Genomic DNA, 22,269 nt, shown 5'->3' with positions numbered 1-22,269 from the left:
TATGTGACTGGGAAAAGCCTGGGGTCATGTTTTATAATAATAATTAGGATGATGATGATGTAAATTATATAGAATATTATTATATATTTAAAATCAGAGTCTATTAAGTGCTTTTACAGACAGGATATAACAATGGCATTACATGAGAAGCAAATAAAAAAAGAATAAAAGTAACAACTCAAAAATAAAAAAGATGACATCACATAGAGGCAAGTCTGTAAAATTATTTATTTATCAACATGACACTTTTTGTTGAGGTCACTCAATTAGTTACACGTTTCAAGCTGATTTATGAAGCAAATTCAAAACAGGTGACCAAAGTACTTTTAAATAAAAACACAAAGAGAAGCACGAGAATAAAGTGTATTACACCTTAAAGTGAATTACAAAAACTTTAAGAGAATCAAAAGCCTGAGAAAAAATTGTAAGTCTTCAGTTTACCCTTAAATGTGTCTGTTTAGGTGAGGAGACGACGAGGAGGAGATGAGAGCTGTTGAGAAGGAGCTGAGGAATTAAAGTGAGGGACAGAAAAAGGCAGATCAAGTGAACATTCAGCTTTGAGAGGGCCGGTCATACACTAGTGCAGCATCGAGTGGTGGAGCGCTGGGTTCATAGCAGCCTCTCTCCTGTTTAGTCGCCACGGGACACAAATCCTGTTCACACCATCTGATAAAGGAAAATAAAACATGATCAATGAATGCAAATATGTTTTGTTTTTTTTAATAAGTGAACTTGTTTTTAACCTGAGAGCAGCATAGGTGTCAGATGGAGAGGCTCCTGACCAACAAGCATGGTCGATGAGAAGAGCACCTGTTGACATCAGATACAGACACAGACACACACACATACAGACTTACTTTGGCATTTTTGTCAAATTGACAAAACTGATTGACTAACTGCTGCAGGTGTAATACAATGTGTGTGTTTCTTTGGTACCTACCAGTGTAGATGCGAGCCAGGCTGTATGCCAGGTCTCTTGCTGCCAGTTCCAGACAGCTGGGTTCTCTCTTATCTGCTACTCGAACAAACGTCTGCAGTTCAGTGAGTGCGCTGTCTACTGCTTTAACTGCCGGGCCCAAAGAGGAAACGCTTGATGCACCTGTGAGCAGGGACTACAAGAGGAGGGAAACAAGTGCACATCTCATTCCTGTTCAGCTCTATCACAGACTAGTCACTAAACGTGTCAAAGTGGACCAGTCCCTGACCTCGTACCTTAGCATGAGTGAAGTAAGCGTGAAGAACCATTCCCGAGCTGCGAGCCACACAGCGCAGCACGTCCAGAGACAGAACATTTGTTGTACCTTCCCAAATACTCAAAACCTGAGAGAGAAAGATGTGTATGCTTGAACATTTCAAAAGGTTTTGATTGAATACTGTTGATTGTGTGGTGCTGACCTCACCTGTGCATCACGAAGAAGTCCAGGCAACCCAGTGTCCTCAATGTAGCCCTGTCCGCCGAAGCTTTCCAACCCCTCAGACACCACAGACACCGCCTGAGACAAAAACTGGATTGTGAGGGTTGAAGGAATATCAACAGTTTAGCACCACAAACCGAACTTGTACAAGATGTGCACCTGCTTCCCAGTGTACAGTTTGACCACAGGGGTGAGCAGACGCAGGAGGTACGAATCAAGCTGTGTTGCTGTGCCGCATTCCTCTCGGCCCAACAGATGACACACTTCCATCACCAGAAGAAACGCCCCGCGAGTCTCCACCTGTATGCATGGAAGAGAGCATGAGTGAGGCATGATGGGAAACCCTTTACAGAGTTTGTGTATGACTCCCTGTCAACTTACCTCCATCCTAGCGAGAGTCTGCATGTGCAGTGGGTGGTCTTTAAGAAGCTTTCCAAAGGCAGAGCGGCGAGTGGCATAGTCACGCGCTAACTGCACCACCCTGTGACCACATGTGATTATTAATCAGCTAGTGTTTTTAGAATTTAGAACAGGATGCAGTGGAGTAGAACGATTAGTGTCCTGCCTTCTCATTGCAGCTGCTGCAGAGATGCTGTTGTGGATCCTGGTTATCGTCAGCATGTTGGCAATGGAGGCCACACCTCTCCCTTCATCTGAAAGCTGTAAATAAGAGAAGATAAAATTTGAATTGTTCTTGTAATGGATCAAGAGATAGAGAAACTCATCACACTAGTTACAGGGTGGAAAATAGAGCCTTGAGAATTTTGTCCGAAATATGTGTAAAATTATGTTTATATTTTGTAAACTGCCTGATAACACATATACTACGATAATAACATATTTATACTATAACAGTTTTATTATAAACAAAGTGTGCTGTACAGGATCCTATGTAGTTTCACATTAATTAGATTTACACCAGAAAAGGAGGGAATTTTGAGGTGTGACTGACCCTGTGTGCCGGCAGACCATCCAGCAGTAGCTCAGCAGTTGGCATCTGTCGTGTGCCCAGCTTGTCCTTCAGTCTCTGAACCTCTATACCCCTCAGCCGGCCGGCCTGGTCTCGACTCACCTCTGCATAGAACAGAGACAAACCCCTGCTGCCCTGCAGAACACAGACACATACAGTGCAATGTAACTCACTTTGTAAGCGGCCGACTGATAATGAAGGAGTGCAGGTGTAAGGAGTAAGTTGTACTGGTGTGGTGGCACCCGCTCTGTCCTGCACTCTGGCCAGAGTGAGAGTCATGTCTGCGTCTGTGGCGGAGGTGAACCACTTGTAACCGTGAAGTTTGTATGAACCATCTGATTGGGGAACAGCCACAGTCTCTGTGCCGCTGGCTGAGGACAAACAAGGTGAGGTGTGTTATTCTTTTTCTGCACAACCCCCCCCCCCAAGAACAGTGTGTCACAGTGTCAGCACTGACCTACATCAGATCCTCCCTGTCTCTCTGTCATCCACTGTCCAGATGTCCAGAAGCGTTCAGCCAGACGAGTGGTCAAACGACTGTAGGCTTCATCTACAGGCCACGGAACACCTATGGACTTCACAAACACAATCGATCAATACATGAGCAAACTAAGTAAAAAGGTTATTGACGAAATGGAATCATGCATTGAAATAAATAAATACATTTCAGGTTATTTTTGTAATTTTGGTTTGAATTATGGATACAGCCTGTGACTGCTGTTTAAACACTCAAAGTTTGTCTTGCTGTAAAAATGATGATGGTACTTTTTTAAGACATTATGTGTGTCAGATATTTTCTGACATACTGTACCTGGATGACTTTAGCAGCTCCGTCAGTCATGGCCAGAGGACAAGTGTAGAGACCAGAGGAGGGGGAGTAGATGTACAGCTTGCTCATCTGGTACACGCGACTGGAACACAAACACACTTTCTCTCAGTTTCTCCTTTTTTTAACCACTTAAAACTGAAAAAAAAAAGAAATGTACTGGAAAAAAAGGAGGTGCAGCAGTCTTCTAACCTCCACTCCCCACATGGCCTCTCATAGCCAATGGCAACCAGACCTTCCTGTGCCGACAGGTCTTTCATGCGTTTCCACGCTGAGGAGGTCACAATGTCGTCCACTCTGTTACCCCAGGGATCAAAGTGTATCAACTGAGGTGGGGTGAGCTCACACTCTCTGCCCCACGTGTCCACCTCATTCGCCACGCGCTCTCCAAATGCACACAAGTCTGAGAAAGCTGCCTGTGACGTAGACACATATACATTTACGTAGGTTATTTGCATCACAAGATAGACCCTGTTTGGCAGTTGTCACAAATTCAAGTTCTGGCTGTGCTCACCTCTTGGGGCAGGTGTCTCCTCAGGTATCCCCTGAGCAAGGCATCCTCTAGAAAAGGATTCCTCAGCACAGGCCTTTCCTGAAAGAAGGATCCTATCCTGGCTCTGGAAAACGGCAGGTAGTTTGCTGCCTCCCAGACGTGTTCTTCATCAGATCTCCTTGCGCCTGCCTCCGTTTCACTTGCTGATCTGATGTGAACAAGCAGCTGAGGAACCCCACACAGCAGCCTGTGGCAGCCTCCAGCTACATGGCGGTTCAGAAGGGCTGCACGCAGTGACATGGCTCAAGACCTGCAGGCTGAGGTCATCAAATCAGCACTGAGTCAGAGGAAAGGATTGATTTCATTCATTCAGTCATTTCCAGGTTTATTAGGAATTCAACATATAGTTCTGTGAAACTTGTTTACACATAAACCTAAGAAATAAGTTATATTTTAATGCCTTTTTCCAATAGAATTGTTCAGCTTGATCCTACATCTCTAGCTATGTTTTCCCATCGCTCACATTTGTGGATTGTACCTCTTAATAATTCATGGATCTTGATGGAACCAATCACTCATTTTTAGAGGATTGATATTTTTTAAACTGCAATATTCTCTGATTCGAGTTAATCTCACGTGAGCAGATCTAGTTTTGATTAGACGAACATCATAATCTGACCTACAACTTTCTACTGACTGCTAAAGATTTTAAATAAATCTTTCATGATCAACTTGCACATGTTAAAACAACTTGTTATTAAAGAAAGACATAACAAGATCCATATGCTGAGCGAAGGTTGTAATATTCTACAGTATACATTATATTCATCAGTCATGTTATATTTAATGTTCATACAAGAAGTGCTAAAAATACCTTGCATTTATTGTTAGTTACTACCACAACCTACACAAAAGACTAGGAAAACAAGTAACCCGGTTTAGGGGTTACTAGTCCACTCGTACTAAGTGAAGCAGGTAGTGTGGGTCAAACTGGGTCAAAGTTCATTCTGTTCCGCTGTCTTTTTCTGCAAGTATTAGTTTCCCCCTTGACTCATAATACAGTCGAATGATATTGAATTATAGGTAAATGCTTAACACATGTCACAAGTTGCCATAATAACTGCGTCATCTGAAAGGGTAATATCTTTACTCTGCAACAACCACAGCAGCTAACAAGCTAACAAGCTAACAAGCTAACTACGAAGCTTTTCTGTTTTATTCGTAACGATATTTTCGCACGTTCACTGTTAAATGTGATTGAATATCAGTGAATCATCTGTAAGAAAATCACAAGTAGATGCATGAAGAAAAACTGACTTACCCCAGCAGTGTTTACATTCAGTGCAGCACACTTCCGTTTTCAAAATAAAAGCCCTGGTTCCTCATCCTTGCCTTTATTTACACAGGTCTTGAGGAATGTGATTTTTTTTTTGTCCAATTCTTTTATGGTGATTTGAATTGTATTCATGGTGATCACAGCAATGCAAATGTAATATTTCATTTATAGTGCTCCGCTTGTTATAGTGAGCCATCAAAAACACGGATGAGTTGTCAAGAGACACATTGACTTTATAAGATAAATAACTATAAGAGTGGCAAATCTCTAACAGTTGGGAAATTGTTTTTTAACACTAATATCTAATGTGTTTTTTTATAAAATGTATTGACTACAAAATTCAATTATAATTTCTCCAAACCCAAATTTTGTTATTTAGCTAATACATAAATATCACAATAACAAGTGGAATACCAAGGGGCACACATTGTAAAAAGGGGTTTCATACGGAGTATCAGGGGCACATGCTGGGGCTGGAGACATGAGAGTTCAATAAAAGTGAGAAAAACATGTAAAATCTAATGCATATAAGGTGTTGCTGAACCTGTTTTATTGTTTTAAGTAAAGATTTGTCAAAAATACAGAATTGCTTGTTCCAATCAGAACATAAAGACTGAAAGCATGCACCGTTTAATAAAACATTTCCATGACATGTTAAAAATCTGTTTGAAAGAAAGAACACAGGCACTAAATGATTATGACCACACAACTTTTGCATTAAACTAAAATACTTTTTTCTCCTCAAAATAAACACTGAACAGTCATAGGCTTGAATGCAGGGGGGATTTAAGGGAATACTCCTACTGATAAAACCCAGTAAGTAGTTGTTGTTTGTGGGTGTGGTTCGTCACCCAGTCATAAAAGATTTACGTGGATTGCTTGACAGACAGACAGACCAGGATGGAGGAAGGTTGATGGGCAACACTGTGTTTTTAGTGTACAAAAATAAAAGTTAACATTTTTGATTAATGGTTGTAGTGTGGAGCACAGCCCATACAAACCCAACTTTTTACTCACCTCTAGTTCTCACCTGACAATGGACCAAAATGAGAAACAAATATAGTCTGCAGTTTAATTATGCAGATGACTATATAAATGGAGCATAAATTCTATTTAACCGACACAAATTATTTCAAAGGTCAATCAGGACACAATGGCTTAAACGTAGTATAAGATACAGTATATAAGCAAGTATATAAAAAGGACTAAAATGAAAACCACAAGCCAGAAGGCTACCCAACTATGTAGAATCACCAAAGACCCTGACCGAACTCAAAGAGCATGCCGGTGCTGCCTTAACACTGACATGATCAAAATCAAACGGTCAAACTAATGACAATCTGATTCAATATGTGGATGGATCAACAATGAAAATGTCCCTAAATATTCCAACCAATTCTGCACATGAGCATGATTTCTCCGGGACATGTAAGCAAGTAATGGTGGAAATGAAAACTGTTTATGTGCACGTCCTCTTCTCTTCTATTTCTCTTTTCGGTCTTCTTTAATCACCCTTAGTGAGGAGGTCCTCTATGTATGCATCAAGCTCGTCATCTGTGTTTATGTCTATGTCCTGAAAGTTGGGAGGAAAAGAAAAGAAGATTACTTTGCTTTTATATTTCAAACAGACAAATGTGGTTTATTTGGCAATCAATAATATGCAGTGCAGATTAGGCAGTCAACAATCTTACCTCTTGTACTTTCTGCAGAAGTGCTACAATGTTTGTTCGAAGTTTCTGGAGTTTCTCGTCTGCTTCCTTCAGTTTGATCTCAGCACTGTTGCTCTTCTCTTCCACAGCTTTGGCCCTGGCATCAGCTCTACTCTGGTATGAGTTACACAATGACTGGAGACCAGATTCATACTGCTGGAAATATTCTTTCTAAATGGAGGGAAAAAAAACCTTAATCACAAGCACTCAAAGAAATACTACAGCAAGAATATATAAATAGTCTTTAATATGTTGTGTGTTCATATGACTTTTGGTTTCTATGTTATACAAAATTGTCACTTCAGCTTTTAAAGTTTTTAAAATGAATAAATCAAATAATCTACTGTCTATCTCACCAAAGGAAAAGCCACCAACTCCTCAGCCGTCATGCTGTTAACATCATCCTTTGGAATCCGGAAAGCAGGAGGGAAAAAGTACCGCAGCATTGTCCTGGACACATAAACACGACAGTGACTGCTGCGATCAGTGCTACTACTACTATTTAGATTTATTTAAAGTGTGTGCTAACAGCACCAGGTCATTATAACCAGCTCACCTCAACATGGTGACCAGGCTGTCTGTCACCTCTCGACTGGTTCCTGGCTGTGTCGTGTCTGGCTCCATGGGTGCCGGCCCCCTCTCGGTCTCCTGTTGGGTGTCAGGCGTCTGAGAGTTTGGAGATGGTGGCCTCATCAACCGGACTTCATCACTTCCCTTAAACACCCTTTTAAGAACACACACATACTTATAAGATGGTAATTATCTGGCATAGAGAAAATGTCCTCTAAAAGCAAAAACACAGACAGAGAATCTTACCATCGGTCTTTTGGGGTGGATCGAGGTACATAGTCAAACTTTACTTTCCAACGAACACTCTGTTTATTTGTCTCCACAGCGATGACTTTGCCCGTGTACCACTCCTTATTGACACGTACTTCAACCAGAAGACCCTTATCTAGAGAAGATATTAACATTAAATGATACATATTCATCCCATTACATCTATCCTCTTCCAGTTATTTGTGTGTGATACACGTCAGGGTAAAGCAGTCCATCATCTTACCCTTCTGAGCATTTTTTAAGTCGTTCTCTGGTTCCGGTTGTGGCGTCTTCTCAGGTCCCTGCAAACATAACAGTCATTACCACCACAGCAGCCTGAAAAACCTTGTTTACTGAAAAGACAGAATGAGGTTAAAAGAAATGATTGAATAAAGCAAAAGCCCCACAGTGCGACCTCAGGCATTGGTTGAGAGTGGCATGCTTGATTGCAGTCATGCGAGAAGATTTTGACTTTTAAGTGAGAACTGTTAGAAGAGAGAACAAACATCTGGATCAGTCCCAAAGATTAAGTTGTCGTGACTGTTAGAAGATGTGAGAGCAGATGCAGCCTCCCTTTATCAGGACGAAGTAGAGAAGAGGGACAGAGTAAAGCTACCTTGGCTGTGGCACCATGCTGTTGTGCAGTAATGGATTTAGGGGCAGAGGTTGGTGTGGTTGGTGTCTGCCGTGTGGGGGTAGACACCCCTTTCTTCTCAGCTTGGGAGAGTATTTTAACCTGCAAGGTCAACAGCAGATATGCTCTGACTGGAGTTTCGGACTTAGACACCAAGGAATATCCTTAATTTTGACATCCTGTCTTTACTAAATGAGCCTGAAATGTATTTATATATATAATATCTCCATATTGCCTGGCATTCACATAAGCTGCTTTCAGACATGCACTGAAATCCGTAGTCCGTCGGTTCCCCTCGATTCCCTGTGTTTTCTCTGGAGGAGGTGCATGTGTGAACCCAAATCTGAGTGAGATGCTGCGCTGTTTCTGCGGACTTTCTCTGCCTGGCCTCCTATATGTACGTAGAATCCCAGGGGATCAATCCCAGGGGAATCTGCTCCAACAAGCCACATGCCAGATAAATAATAATAAGCAAGTAATATTGTGTCTTTTCCAGATGCAGAGAAACAAAGAATACATATTAACCATTTTAAAAGGCAAAGAGTAGTTCAGCCTATTCATGCAACACGTGGAGGGGCTTGTAATATATATCACTGCACTTAAGTTGATGTTATTACATGTTAAGATACTGATTTAAAAAAAGGGGGCAAGCAGCACTGGGGGCACCAAGGCAACAAGTGGCTGAAAAACAGAGACTGCAGCACATTACACAATGAATCACACCCACATTGACATGTACAGCCTGACTCACAGGGTTAAAGTAAATAGTGAATGGTTTTATGCAACGTTTCTACTATTTCCTACAGTTTGTCGTCCTCTGTTGAATGTTGTCTGAAATCTTTTGCATTTTCAGTCAAATTTAAACCTTGAACCAGTGTTCCTGACCTGATCAAATGGGTACTATTGCTTGTTTACCTCGTCCACTTTGCCACGCTTGGGAAGTGGGGCCTTCTCGACCACTTTCCCGTAGTTATTAGCTGCTGCTGCCATCTTGGATTTCTTTGTCTGTGGTTCTTCCTCCTCACTTTCCTCCCCACTGCCCTCCTCTTCTTCCTCCTCCTCCTCTTCTTCTTCCTCCTCCTCCTCCTCACTGTCCTCCTGCTCTTTAATTCTCTTGCGTTGTCCGGCAGCTGGTGCTTTGGCAGAGGATGCTTTGGCAGAGGATGCTTTGACAGATGTCTATGGGTGGAGACAGATTTCACGTTTTCAAACTTTTTGGATTTAGCTGGACATGAATTCAAAGTTAATAACTTTCTCATATCAAACCGGCTATTAGTACTGTGGTATTGGTGAAATACTTTATATAACCTGGAACTTACCCTTGAGCTGCGGCTTGGTGGAGGTGTTTTGGCAGTAGCTTTCGGTGCAGGCTTTGCTGCAGGCTTTGCAGCTGATGGCAGAGCCTTCGCTGCTGCTCTGGACCTTGGTGATTCAACTTTTGGTGGTGGTGGAGGAGCGGCAGCAGTCCGGGTGGGGCGCTGAGAAGAAGCACGAGCTGGAGGGGTAGTTGAGGCGTTTTTGAGGTGAGCGGGGAGTGGTGGAGAGCGGGGCCGTGTTATGGATCTCTCAGAAGATCTAGTTGCCTGCACCAACAACACAGAAAATTGAAACAGCAGGTGTTAGTGAGCTACTTTATGTAAGACGTGGACATTAAATCAGTGCTTTCAAAAGAATGTAACAGGAGTATTAAAACAGTTAACTTGTACCTGAGAGGAGCCCTCTGTTGGTTTCATGCTGACCTCCATCGGAAGCTTCTTTACATCCACTGCAGATTTGATGGTGCTGGTTTTCTGAGAGGGAAAAAATAACATTTACGTACTAATGTACTCAAAACACAGCAAGACAGAGAGAGAAGGATAAGCAGGTACCTGCAAGGCCTCAAGTTTCTCCTGCTGCTGTTTAATTTTCTCTGCCAGCTCTTTTTGTTTGTCTTCAACTGTCAGCTTTTCTTTTTTCAGAACACCACATGGCAAATTCTGTTTCTGTTCGTGAGCATCACACCTGAAAACATAAAATACACCAACTATATATAACATGTACTCCACATTATACACAAACAGCAATGTAGTGACTCCAATGATGTGCTATAAATTCATCCCATGAATACTTAAAACTAATAACACAGCATGAATTTCGACATTTAAGACCTATGTGTACCTGTCCTGAGTGCCGTCAGGGTTCATGAGACACACCCAACTGTCTGGGTACCTTTTGTCCACAGCGTCCATTTGGAATGGAAGGGTTCTCCACTTTAAACATTTATCTGAAAACAGAAACCAGCACCAGAGAGTTTGTAGCTGTAATTAGTTTGGTGAGATACAGTACGACTATGAGTGTGTGTTCTCCGTGTGTATTGATTTTTAACTAACCACACTGAATAGTAAGTGGTATCTCCATAGCCCGACGTCTCTTGTATCTTTGCTCTGATGACGGCGGTGCAGACCAGCTGGCAGACAGATATCCAAACTCATCCCAGAACTTTACTATACCTTTCTGGGCTGAAGGGCACACAGATATACAATAAATAAAGTATTAAAAAATATCACAATATTATTCTGAAATTAATCTTTAGAATTCTAGGAATCGACTACAACAAATTTTGGTATTTGGTATTATCAAAAACACACAATTCAGCAAAACTCACCAATATTCGAGTCCTTCCAGTACTGAGCTAAATGTTCCCCCATGGATTTCAGTAAATGTCGATATTCCTTTGCATCTGCAAAGTCCTGTTTGTTGTGAGTAGGCTCTAGAACTAAATATGGGACATCCACAACGCCAACGACACCCCCACATGCCCTAAAACACAAAAAACACATTTATCTAAATCAGAGTTGTTAGAATTGTAAGGCACTGGTAGGAGCAAGTTTGAGAGATAATTAATAATTACAGGGCATCATCTTAGTATCAGGGACCAATAACAACTGTAAACACAGTCTCAAATTTGTGGTCATTTATAAGTGACAATATCAGGGAAATACAGTAAGCATGCACAAATGGGCACCAACAATAGCTGTTTGAGGCTCAACAAAAAGTTTAAACAACAGCAAGATTAACAACAATCAATACCACCCCTGCAACAACAAACAATGAATTCAAGTGATCATACAACCAAACAAGCAAAGTGCAAACCAGCAGGCTTTTGGTACCTGGTAGTTGTGTGTGTTTGATTAGGTACAAGTGTGTGAGTGTGTGTAGAGGGGGGATGAGTGGGAAGGAAAGATTTGAATGAGGTTGGTTATGACATCACACCCTGGATACAGACAGTGGATTCAACCACAAGATTTGATTTGAGTGAGATCAAGCATGATCTAACACATACCTCTTGCACAAAGATGGCACAAACAGTTACCACGTCCTCTATAAACAAAGAGTATTTGTGAATGTGTGTGTAGATCTATGTGCATGACTCACATTCCTCCCTCCAGCTGTGGCCCTGTCTTCTCGTACATCTTGATTAGACGAGAGCAGTTGTACACAAACATCCCATCCAGGTCCCTCAGTTCGATGTTTACACCAAATATAAAATTCAACTCCTTGGGCTCCTTTAGTGCTCTGAGGTAAAAGTACAGCAAAAAGAAGTAGTTTGAAGTACAGACTACTGTTGTCTGTATGCAACAGTGGGACATAGAGTTGCGCTTTGTCACATTTGAGAAATGTATATAAACATTATACATCCATTTAGGTCAGTCTGTAGATATACTAATTGTGATGTTTTTTTAAATTGCAAGCATATGTGAGGAAAAAGAAAAACCTTGATTATAACCGTTGATGTTTGAAGTTTGTTTATCTTACTTCTGTTTGGCTTCGAGAATCCTTTTCTTCATGTCAGCATCACGTTGAAGCATCATGGCCGAATCCTGAACCTTTCTCAGAATTGCCTTGAGGAAAAGCAGAAGGGGAGGATATCTCAGATTATGCAACACTGAATAATTAGAAGTGCTTCCACTGCTGACCCTTTAAAATTACACTTCAACCTTAACTCCAATTATAGATTAAGGCAGAAGTTTACTATAACAATCAATTTTTTAGACAAAAATTTTTCCAGTTAAAAACTTGATTACATGACATCGTAAAAGAAAATTTGCAATGGACAAATTAACCATTGTATTTTCTTAGATTTACCCGTGAATCTTTCGACAGGTCCTCTCCTAATCTGGCCTCTAATGCCATGCGCTTACTCTCTGCCTCTCTGGCCTTTTCCTCCGCTGAAATACATGACAAAAAAACATCAAGTCAATCAAGTCAATTAAAACTAACTTAAATAGAATAAATACACCACAGACTCACCAATCTTAGCGAGGTGATCAGCTTTCTTTACTTCTTGCTCAGCACGAGTTTTAAAACGAGTTGATGAGTACTTATAAACCCTGTTGACAAAAACGAAGAGCACCAGTAAAGGTTTAGTCACTGGGATTAAGAAGTTATAAATACAGTATAAGTGTGTTATTATATTACCTTGGTTTATAAAGACAGCAGGACAGTCTTTTAGTCCTGACTTTGTGTCCCTGGATAAAAATCCTCATGCGTGGGTCGATGTACAAAACAGCAGCATAGGCCCTGAATGACCTCCTCTCTGGCTTCCTGTGAGAGAGGGAGGAGTCATTCTAAAAAGATTCCAGCCAGTGCTTTGTAAAATATAGTCATAAAGTAACTACGGCACTCACACTCCTTCAGCAGGTGTCCCAGCCATCAGTATGTCTTGGTGATCGGTCTCTATATCCAGCTCTGGTTCTCTGTTGTCCATCAGCTTCAGATTATAGATGATCACAAGAGTGCCTTGAAATAAAACACCCACATATGACATCACAATCAATATCAACCATGTCATTTCCCAAAGCTAGTGCCTACAAAAAAACACATTATTATTATGACATTTTTAAAAGTGAAATTGATTGAAATAACAGAAATTATGTTATTAACATATGCATTTTAAGCATTGCACTCAAGAGATGCTTTGAATGATACATGCTTTACATGAAGGTGTTTGGAGTAGGGCCAATGACCTTGTCTAACATAAAGACACAGATTGACATGCTTACCACTGCTGCTTTCTATTTTGTTGAACTGTTCCATCAGCTGCTGTTCATTTTTAAAAGGAGAGTATTTAAAGATCAGGTCGGTCTCTATGCCGTACTTCTCCGGATCATTGGTCAGCGGCTGCCTCGTTGTTAGATCCCAGGAGGGGAGGGGCACTATCACCTGAAGAGAGACGATTAAAAGCTGCTAAGTACAAAAATCTGAAATGTTTGAGAAGCTCCAATTTCAACAAAAGACCAATGGGTTTACAAGACTGCATTACTCGGTAACCCTCAAAAAAAGAAATAAAGTTATACATCATACAAGTAACGATTATTAAAGAAAAGGCTAAATATTAAGTACTTGACAAACCCACTGCATTTCGATAATAAGACTATTCTATCCACATGTTCTGGAGACTATAACATAATCTATCAAAGAGGCAAATGCTCAAATATTAATAAAGTAATCTTTTGACGGCACTCATCCCAAATAAAAATTACATTTAGGAATCAATAGCCTTAACTGACAGTTGACTCTGACCTCATCCAGTCCCTCTTCTTCATGGAAAGTCCTCGACAGGAAAAGGCAAGTCAGCGTGTTGCCTTTTTTCGTGAACAAAATGAAGTCTTTGCCGATTCGCATGGAGCCACTGTGAAAACAACACAAAACATGTGAAATTATCCAAACACCACTGTACCAAATGAACCTCTTCATCACACAAAAATTTGGAGAAGGTCTTACGATTTCAGTCCATTTCCATACTGTCCGATCTGAGTGGACACAGGTGACCGTTTGCTTGACTTCCCAAACTGAATCACATGGGTTGCCTCATCTAATAAAATATATTTCACATACATAACACATAAATAATCAAAAAACCTCACAATGAGCCTCCACCAAGCATATGCACACATTAACTTAAAACTAGCTTCTTTGATAATAAAGTCACACTTACTGGGGTCCATTCCAATACCATCATCCAGAAAACAGAGCAGGTAGCCACCCCGCAGCTCTGGCCTTTTTTCTGTCAGAAAAGTGAGCAGGTGACAGGCAAATATTAGACAAATATTAGGTATACGTATGCTTCAGTGTGTGAAACTAGGTGAATATTCTGAGGTGTACCTGTGTAGATGTCTATGCGTGTGGCATTAGCATCTCTGAAAGAAGCAAACCAAGTGTGAGATGTACAACAAAGAAGATATCAAGCTGCAAAGTGTTTCAACAATTGCAGGCTCTTTTACAAATCATTTAACGGTACCTTGAATTGTCGACAAGCTCCGCCAAGGCTCCAAATAAGAACTCATGGGTTGTCCTGAAACAGACAACAAATGTCAATAATTGCAGGAAATTAGTTTGTTCACAGACAATTAATATATTGGATTATCCAAAGAAAAGAGTTAACTTCAGTGACTGGGGCAAGCTGGACCCAGAAAACGGATGTATACAAGATACTTAACAGGTTCTGGACCCTACATAGATATTTTCAGAGGGTTTATTATCTTATTATACAGCCTACATTTCCTACAGTGTATTAAGAGACACATGTCAATGTAAATGGGACAGAGGATTAACTGAAAATTACTATCTAACATTTTCCTAGCAGATATGACACTGAAGTCCTCTTCTTTATAACTACATACAGACACCTTGTTACAACAGAACAAAGACTGGCACTGTCTTATTAAAGCTGCATTCATACAACAATTTCAGGGGGTTTATGTGAGAATGCAAATGTCCAAGTCAGTTAATTTGGATATTTTGCTGAACCTTTTCCTGACAGGCCCCTAGTAATGTCCAGAGTCCTAAAAATATCCATGTGATAATACAGCTGGAAATGTCGGGATAATTGACAGTGAGCAAATTAGCACGTTGAAACTGTTTCTGAATGTGTTGACAGGTGCACTACAGCCAGTTCAGGTATAGGCAGGAGGTTCAGTGGGGCTGATAAAAGATTTACGTTTATTTGTTGTATAGGACATGACATGAGAGGCTTAGGTTACATCTTTACCTCTGCAGTGTACAGGCATTTCAACTACCATTAAAATCCATACAGTGAATAATATGATCCAAAGCACTATGTGTTTTCTGTAAGGTTTGACATTCACATGTAGTTTGCTCTGACCAGCCGTGACTGCTGCTCACTTTAGGTCAAGTTTCAAACTGACGCTGATAACTACTTACAGGAACCAATCGTGTTTGAAAATCCAACTACCAATAATGCATATGCTTGAGAATTGAAATCCATAACGCAAAACTAAATGTATACTGACAAGAACTTACTACATTTCTACACACTTACTACATAAAAGAGCAGCAGATGTATTATAATGTGTATATTTCCAATTCCATGTGTAATTCGTATTCACAAAGTTAAGTAAATATTAGCTAATATATATTAAGAATATCACATTCACATAATTCACATAATATCACATAATGTTAGATTTAGACTACAGAAACGTCTTCTAAATGGAAATCATTACCGTACATTTAAACTGCCTCAAACTTTTGGGGCACATTCTCCTCCAAACAGATACAAAGGTTAGGTTGTTTTAGGATTGTTGAGAGGGATGTTCATTGTATGCCATGTGTTAACTGTGTGTTCAAACCTTTGAGCTGAGTTGTGGTCTATAAATTACTACATGATTGTGTGCACGAATGAATTTCCAGGAAGTCTGTACTCACGAGTTCGTGTGCAGGTACTCGAAGGTGAGCTGAGCTCTGCTCAGGTTGCTGTAGTTGGAGAAGGCCATGGCCACTCACAGAAAGGTCCTGCTTCTTTCCTTGACTCCGGTTTGTTTTCTTCCTCGAGAACCGAGCTCTAGTCAAGTGTGTTCATACTGTAAACGCAAATACAGTAATGTAAACTATCACAGCCCGTGCAGATTCACCTACAGTCTCCATTAAACATCACCACGGACATGATGCCAGCCTGTCTGGACGCCACGGAAAGAGTCAAAGGGGACAAGTTCACAGCATCGAGTTAATAAAAGCCCCCACCCCGTATGAGCGGTACCACGTGGGAGGCCTGTATGCCAACAACAAAATTGTTTAGCTCTGAGCAGAGAACGGCTGTAGGCGCCGTGTTAGCTCTGAAGACATTAGCGCTAATGTAGTTATGCACAGAACAGCCACTGGTCTAAGTTAAGTGTCTGTAAATAAGAGCCGGACGTGTAAGTGAAGAGACATTGTATAAACGCCTCAGACGTAATGCAGCGGCTGTTATAAACACTTAATATTAGGCTAATGTAGCTAACGGACGTTAGCACCTTCTGCAGAATGTATCTGCGGTAATGGCAGCTAGCTAGCGTCACACAGTTAAACATGGAGCTGATGTTAGCCGCATCAAATCAGTTCCACCAGCTTTGCAGACCGTTTTCATGAGACGGCGACTTTGTGGTGGCTCCCCGCCACTGGTGTCGTAACGACGCGTCCAAGGAGGAATAGATATCTCGCGGCGTAGTATTTCCTTCTCCCTGAAGAGGAACAGTCCGCCAGGCCGCGAACAGTCCAGCTCCCAGTCCTCCGCTCAGGTCCCGCCCCTGGGCTCCATCACTCCGTCAATAGAGAGGCACGGTGCAGACATTCTCACCGCTGATTGGAGGAGGGGCTCTGTGACGTAGGCGGATGTCAGAGCGGCGCATCATGCATAGAGCTCACTGTTTATGTTTTATATGGACAATTTATTATTTGTTATCAACGTGTGTTTTCTTCACGGTGTATTTCCTTTGTCTTAAAGCTGGAAGTTTATATTTGTGTTCATGTGTTTGGAAGCAATCCAATGTTGAACAAAGCTTTAAACGTGTTCACTGAGCTGAATTATCAGCATTTGAGGGTAAAATGACTCACTTGTATATTCACATGTAGAAATCATATTGTAGTACAGAGACGTTTGTTTTCATTGTCAACTGATAATAACAGAACAGGTCTGTTTCACTTTTTATGATCAGCACCATAACCTTTGTTGTTGCTTACTTTCACTTCCTTTTTCAATTTTAGAGGTGAGTCATCCCTTTGTTTGATTCTATGCATAAAACTAAAAATGTTTTCTGCAAGTTCATTTATATTCCACATAGAAATGATCATCTAGCATTGCCTGTCAGGAAAGCAGGGAGAGAACATTCAAATACCTAATTATTCAGTTATTTGAAAACTCAGACAAACAGTTGTGTAAACTATGATAATTCATTTTCAGAAATAATTCCCTCCCATTGTGACCGCAACTCCTCGGCTCTATAAATTGAGGAAGTCACTGATGGAAAGTTCACTGTCACTGGGTGTTGGCCCCTACCCCACCTGGTGCTGGGTGGGGTAGGGGTAATGGTAATTGCTTCACTGGGGTCTTCAGGTGTGCACCCTGCTTAGTGTTTCGTTGATAGGCCCACGACACCTCCACAGGGCTCAACGGCAACACCGGGCATCCCAGGTGTGCCCCCCTCTGCTTTTACACTTGGCGGCCACTTTGCAGCCCAGTTGGGGTCCTTTCTCTTGATCCACAGGCAGCTGCTGCCTCGCTCGGCAGTCTCTGAAAGCAATTTGACGGTTTGTCGGAAGGCCTGTCCTCGCACTCCCACCCTCTTCAGAAGCTTGGTTGTGGAAGTGGCAACAAAGCCTCTGCACCCGACTTCGACAGGAAGCACCTGGGCACGCCAGCCACGTTGTTCTGCCTCTGCTGCTATGTAAGAGTACTTCAGGCGTTTGCGTTCATATGCTTCACTGACTGCAGCCTCCCATGGTACAGTCACTTCCACAATGAAGAGCGATTTCTGCATGGTTGACCACAAGACCAGGTCCGGCCTGAGATTAGTTATAATGATCTCCGGCGGAAAGACAAGCTTCTGGTCTAGATCCACCTGTATTTTCCAGTCCCGGGCAGTGTCCAGGAGGGTCGCTTCCACTCTAGCAGATGTTGTTACTGGGAGTTGTCCTGCTCTTATGAAAGGGGTGGTGTTCGGATGTCTGGAAGTCAGGGGAGGAAACGCATTGTTGGTAGTCCTCCTTCCTTCCAGGGTGATCGCCAATTGTCATAGGACCTGGTTGTGTCTCCAGGTGTAGCGGCCTTGGGACAAACTGGTTTTACAGTTGGTGAGGATGTGCCTGAGTGTTGCAGGGGTTTGGCAGAGAGCACATGATGGTTCTTCTCCTAGCCACTGGTTTAGGTTCTTGGGTGATGGAAGAACATCATAGGTGGCTCTGATGATGAAGCTGAGTCGGCTTCCTTCCATCTCCCAAAGATCCTTCCATGTGAGATTGATTGATTCACAAACTTGGAAAGAATCAGTTATTTACTGTTTACAAGTCAGTTTATAACACTGATGATTTCCATGCACATACGACACTTTGCCTTTTGAGCTGTAAACACTTTATTTGACAAATATATTTCATAGGAAATTAACAGAACATAGTCATTTTACGTTTTATCCCTTTAACACCATATGTTGAAATTCAGAAAACAAACAAGAGTTATAAACCCTTCAATGTTTCTTCAAAATTCACATCTTAAAATTTCCCCAGCTATTCAAGTCATAATTCATTGCACTGTATCTGTGAGAATGCAACAATACTCACACTGTGGATCTGTAGATTTGACTTCTGTGATCAATGTCAGACATGTGAATAAAAGTTAAAAAAAACATTCCTAGTACAACTGCTGATAGGAACATGGTATAATATACTATTACTCTTCAGTGGTAAAATAATGTTAATTTTAGATGTTTAATTGGAAGAAGAATTGGTATATTAAAACCTGACACAGTTGAAGGCAATCAGATATTTTTCACAAGGTACTAAGAATAAATCTTGGAAATAATTGAAGTAGAAAGGTTTTGAAAGTAAATTATCCCTAGAATGTAGTGTACATAACAAACAGACTGGGGAGTGGTTCTATGACCAGTCACTACGTTATTAGAGGGATGCGCCACTTAAGTCTTAAACATTCATGAAGTCGGTCCCTTCAAAAGCAGCAACCAGCTGATCTCTGCAAGACGCAGAGGGTGAGAAGAGATCAGGAGTCAATCAATGGTTCCTGCAAATAAAGTAAAGAGTGAAGTTAGGTTTTACAATTACAGTTCACATTTATCAACATGCTACAATGTTTTACACAAAAATACATGTTTAGATTCCAAAACCAAAGCAGTCAAAACTGCTAGTTTGACAGTAATGTAAGAATTTACCTACATTTTTTAGATCCAGCCCATTCCAGTGGCAGCAGGGTATGAGCGAACGTGTCACACTCGCAGCTAAACAGAGTACAATGCAAACTCCGAGCAGGAAAACACTGACTTCCAACAGATGATGCACGGCAACAGTCCGCTCCTCCTAAACAGTGAAAGTAGATCGACAAAATGACAAAAGGGCATCTGTATTATGGCTGAGCATGTGTTGTTCATATGTGTCAAACAGTACCTGTGTTAACATGACTGTGAGTGTAGGGTCATTCTTGCTGCGTAAACTGTAGCAGGTTTGTGATGCTGTGGGCAGCTGGTTGCTCACTTCCACATGGACGGGTGAAATATTTTTCTGAAATGCAGGACACTTCATAGGACGTCTTCATGAAAGTGTCCAGTACATGCATGTGAACGCACAAAGAAAGCAGTCATGAGTTGACGGAGAGACAGACTCAGGCAACTAAGTAGTTAAGGGAGCTTGAACGTGAATGAACTTACGGGCTCAGGGGCAGGAGGTGTGATGGGGCACTAATGTTGAGGCAGGTGTGGGTTCTATTTCCCGTCAGAAACTCTAGAGTCATATTGACAATCTCATTGCCTGGGGAGTAAAACAAATGCTTATGGTGAGATTGTTTACTTTTATAGACTTAATTTACTTTCACTTAGCTAAATTAATACCAACCACCGAGATGTAGTTGACTGGCTCTCAAGGAAGTGTATAGACTAAAGTATTTTCCAGAGCCACGAGCTCTGCTGGCAGTCACAGCCACAGGAACCTCGAGATGCAAATGTGTGACTGAAGAAGACAGTTTTGTAGGGTCAACCATTGTCTCTTTATCCTTTTTTTCTTCCATCAGATGAGAGGGAGCTGGTGAGACAAGTGCAGATGAATCGGCAATGGCTTTCGTACACAGCTGGAGCTGTGATAAGGAGGACAGAAGTTGGTTCCAGTCCTAAAAGAGGAATAAAGCAAAAGATTTGTTCAACATCAGCTCAAGACACAAAAACAAATGCATAATTCAGTCACAGCCTGTGTAACAACATGCTTGTTTTGCACAACAGTAATCATCACCTACACATTGCATGGTACAATCTTTAATAATTGTGAATTATTTTGCTGCATTTATTTGTGAATTGTCTACTATTTAATCCAGTCTGGGTTTTACCAGAACACCCTCTGTCCTGACAGGGACTTGGCTCTCATACAATGCTCAGATGAATCCTTGTTGCTTTCTTCACAGTTTCAAACAGCTGTAATATTTGGCACGGTACTAGCAATTAATGACTCTTAAGGACTGGAGGACACCAACTCCACCATGCTTCATAAAATCGTTGAATGCACTGGTTTTGTTTATTCACATGTGTGATGGAAGTTTACTGGAAGCTGGTGAAAGGAGAGCTCAGGCAGCAGCTGATGATCTAATGCAGAAGAGTTTAATGTAGACTTGATGCATCAAGGAGACCAGAAGATGGAACAATATACAAACACTATCAGAGTAACATGAGCAATTGTCACCCCAAGTCTGAAGATGTCTCACACAGCCTCCTCATATATCTTCTTCAGCCTGTGTCACCCATTCTAACAGCACATCCATGAAAGGCTAGAATTGCTGTCACTCTCAATTTGGTGTTCACATCCTATTGGACAGTTAAACCTTGAGTATGCATTTCTAAATCACATTGTGTCCTTACGTCTAGCCACTGGTGTAATACGCAAAAGAGTAGGAGTTGGTTCCTCTCTGTCTGGGGCTTCTGAATAAGCTATGAAAGAGTAGACACTACTGTTTACTGCTAGTTGGCCCTTTATCTATAACCTGACCTTGGGTATTGCTGGGAGAGAGAAGGGAGTATGTGTGGAATGAGACAGGCTCTATTCTCATAATAGTGTACAGATGGAATGTGTGAGGATGGTCAAAGATTCCTCAACAACATGGAGAAATGGTACACCACTAATCTAAACGAACGGCTACATTTCTATTAATTACTCATTTATTGATTAATCAGTTTAAGTAAGTGCCCCTATCGATTCTTTTTTTAAATCTGTGAATCTAACCATTATTTCTTCAATCTGAGTGTGTGTGCAGACGTTTGTGTGTGTGCTGGAGCTACCATCATACACGTGTCAATAAAACAACAACAATATAAACAGTCCTCACCTTGGCTGTGTCGGGGTTGGGCAGAGTGTGAGAGTAGCTGTAAGAGCCCAGGCAGATGAAGGAGATCACCAGACTCAACATACACAGAAAGAATGTCACCATTGGAGGATTATGGGATGCATAGTCTCTGAGGTTAGCCACTGGATGCCAGGAACCCATCATCGGACTGCACACAGCCTGCAAATGTAAGAGTTACTTCACTTAGCAGAGATCTGACAGCTTCTCATCCCACTTCCGGACATTTGATAAAGCAAGCGGATTAGTTCTATGAGTCTGTTTTATTAGTTATCATACAGGATTATCTCCAACAAGACACCGCTTTTTCCTGCTTTTACAGAATAACAATATTCCACACAGAGTTTCCAGCTGTGCGGCAGAAGACACGTTTGGTGCAGGGATCAGAGGAGGCAGCCCTCACATGTCGGTTCATTGTTAGCTAACGAGCTAAAGACAACTTCATACCTTCAGTGTGAGCGAGTCTTCTCCTGTTCGCTGCTTCTGTTAAAACATTGTGACCAGCGTCGTGTTAACTGGACTTATCCATTAACAAGATCAACACTTCTCCTTCACGTCCATGGTTTAAAGTTCAGCTCCAGCTGTACAGACGCTGCACGACAGCGCTGTCGCTTTACGACAGTGACGTGTGTAACCCGGATGTAACACATATTTGTATTGAAGACTAAAATAAACAGATTAAATATAAACATTATACATTCATGAAC

At 41.4% G+C, this 22,269-nt stretch overlaps 3 protein-coding genes across 8 annotated transcripts; all 3 read right to left on the bottom strand.

The window, feature by feature from the left end:
• Positions 1-203: 203 nt before the first annotated feature.
• On the bottom strand, positions 204-5,103 carry LOC109638076 (acyl-CoA dehydrogenase family member 11-like). Of its 2 annotated transcripts, none has more exons than XM_020100860.2 (15): positions 5,026-5,103; positions 3,726-4,041; positions 3,404-3,627; positions 3,197-3,296; positions 2,843-2,960; positions 2,614-2,756; positions 2,368-2,520; positions 1,981-2,075; positions 1,797-1,896; positions 1,575-1,715; positions 1,401-1,493; positions 1,213-1,320; positions 941-1,112; positions 744-810; positions 204-666 (listed from the first exon to the last, which is right to left on the bottom strand). In XM_020100860.2, the coding sequence occupies exons 2-15, from the start codon at positions 4,002-4,004 to the stop codon at positions 552-554; spliced, it is 1,908 nt and encodes a 635-aa protein (XP_019956419.1). In that variant the 5' UTR covers positions 4,005-4,041; positions 5,026-5,103; the 3' UTR covers positions 204-551. The 2 variants fall into 2 exon arrangements, with proteins under 2 accessions (XP_019956419.1, XP_019956420.1); XM_020100861.2 differs by having other exon boundaries at positions 3,726-4,021; positions 5,026-5,086.
• Positions 5,104-5,568: 465 nt separating this feature from the next.
• Positions 5,569-16,775, bottom strand: morc2 (MORC family CW-type zinc finger 2). Of its 3 annotated transcripts, XM_020101077.2 has the most exons (28): positions 16,598-16,775; positions 15,910-16,064; positions 14,483-14,536; positions 14,347-14,381; positions 14,180-14,248; positions 13,966-14,056; positions 13,765-13,873; positions 13,245-13,404; positions 12,870-12,981; positions 12,661-12,786; positions 12,493-12,572; positions 12,328-12,410; positions 11,998-12,083; positions 11,617-11,757; positions 10,847-11,001; positions 10,572-10,700; positions 10,360-10,465; positions 10,071-10,203; positions 9,909-9,992; positions 9,522-9,785; positions 9,118-9,381; positions 8,185-8,304; positions 7,813-7,870; positions 7,566-7,704; positions 7,306-7,473; positions 7,106-7,199; positions 6,732-6,920; positions 5,569-6,613 (listed from the first exon to the last, which is right to left on the bottom strand). In XM_020101077.2, exons 2-28 carry the CDS (start codon positions 15,975-15,977, stop codon positions 6,545-6,547), a joined length of 3,186 nt encoding a protein of 1,061 aa, XP_019956636.2. In that variant the 5' UTR covers positions 15,978-16,064; positions 16,598-16,775; the 3' UTR covers positions 5,569-6,544. The 3 variants fall into 3 exon arrangements, with proteins under 3 accessions (XP_019956636.2, XP_019956638.2, XP_069379952.1); XM_020101079.2 differs by lacking the exon at positions 8,185-8,304; XM_069523851.1 differs by lacking the exons at positions 14,180-14,248; positions 14,347-14,381; positions 14,483-14,536; positions 15,910-16,064; positions 16,598-16,775 and having other exon boundaries at positions 13,752-13,873.
• A 1,794-nt stretch (positions 16,776-18,569) lies between these two features.
• LOC109638070 (transmembrane protein 248) lies at positions 18,570-22,193 on the bottom strand. 3 transcript variants are annotated; one of them, XM_020100850.2, is made up of 7 exons: positions 22,010-22,193; positions 21,548-21,724; positions 20,074-20,344; positions 19,890-19,989; positions 19,630-19,771; positions 19,402-19,542; positions 18,570-19,249 (listed from the first exon to the last, which is right to left on the bottom strand). In XM_020100850.2, exons 2-7 carry the CDS (start codon positions 21,707-21,709, stop codon positions 19,229-19,231), a joined length of 837 nt encoding a protein of 278 aa, XP_019956409.1. In that variant the 5' UTR covers positions 21,710-21,724; positions 22,010-22,193; the 3' UTR covers positions 18,570-19,228. The 3 variants fall into 3 exon arrangements, with proteins under 3 accessions (XP_019956409.1, XP_069379951.1, XP_019956410.1); XM_069523850.1 differs by having other exon boundaries at positions 19,398-19,542; positions 22,010-22,185; XM_020100851.2 differs by having other exon boundaries at positions 21,548-21,732; positions 22,010-22,150.
• Positions 22,194-22,269: the final 76 nt, after the last annotated feature.

The sequence above is a fragment of the Paralichthys olivaceus genome, chromosome 4 (assembly GCF_024713975.1).
Source record: "Paralichthys olivaceus isolate ysfri-2021 chromosome 4, ASM2471397v2, whole genome shotgun sequence".
Lineage (NCBI taxonomy): Eukaryota > Metazoa > Chordata > Actinopteri > Pleuronectiformes > Paralichthyidae > Paralichthys > Paralichthys olivaceus.
The sequence above is the reverse complement of the archived record's forward strand: the minus strand, read 5'-3'. Positions and strand labels throughout refer to the sequence as shown.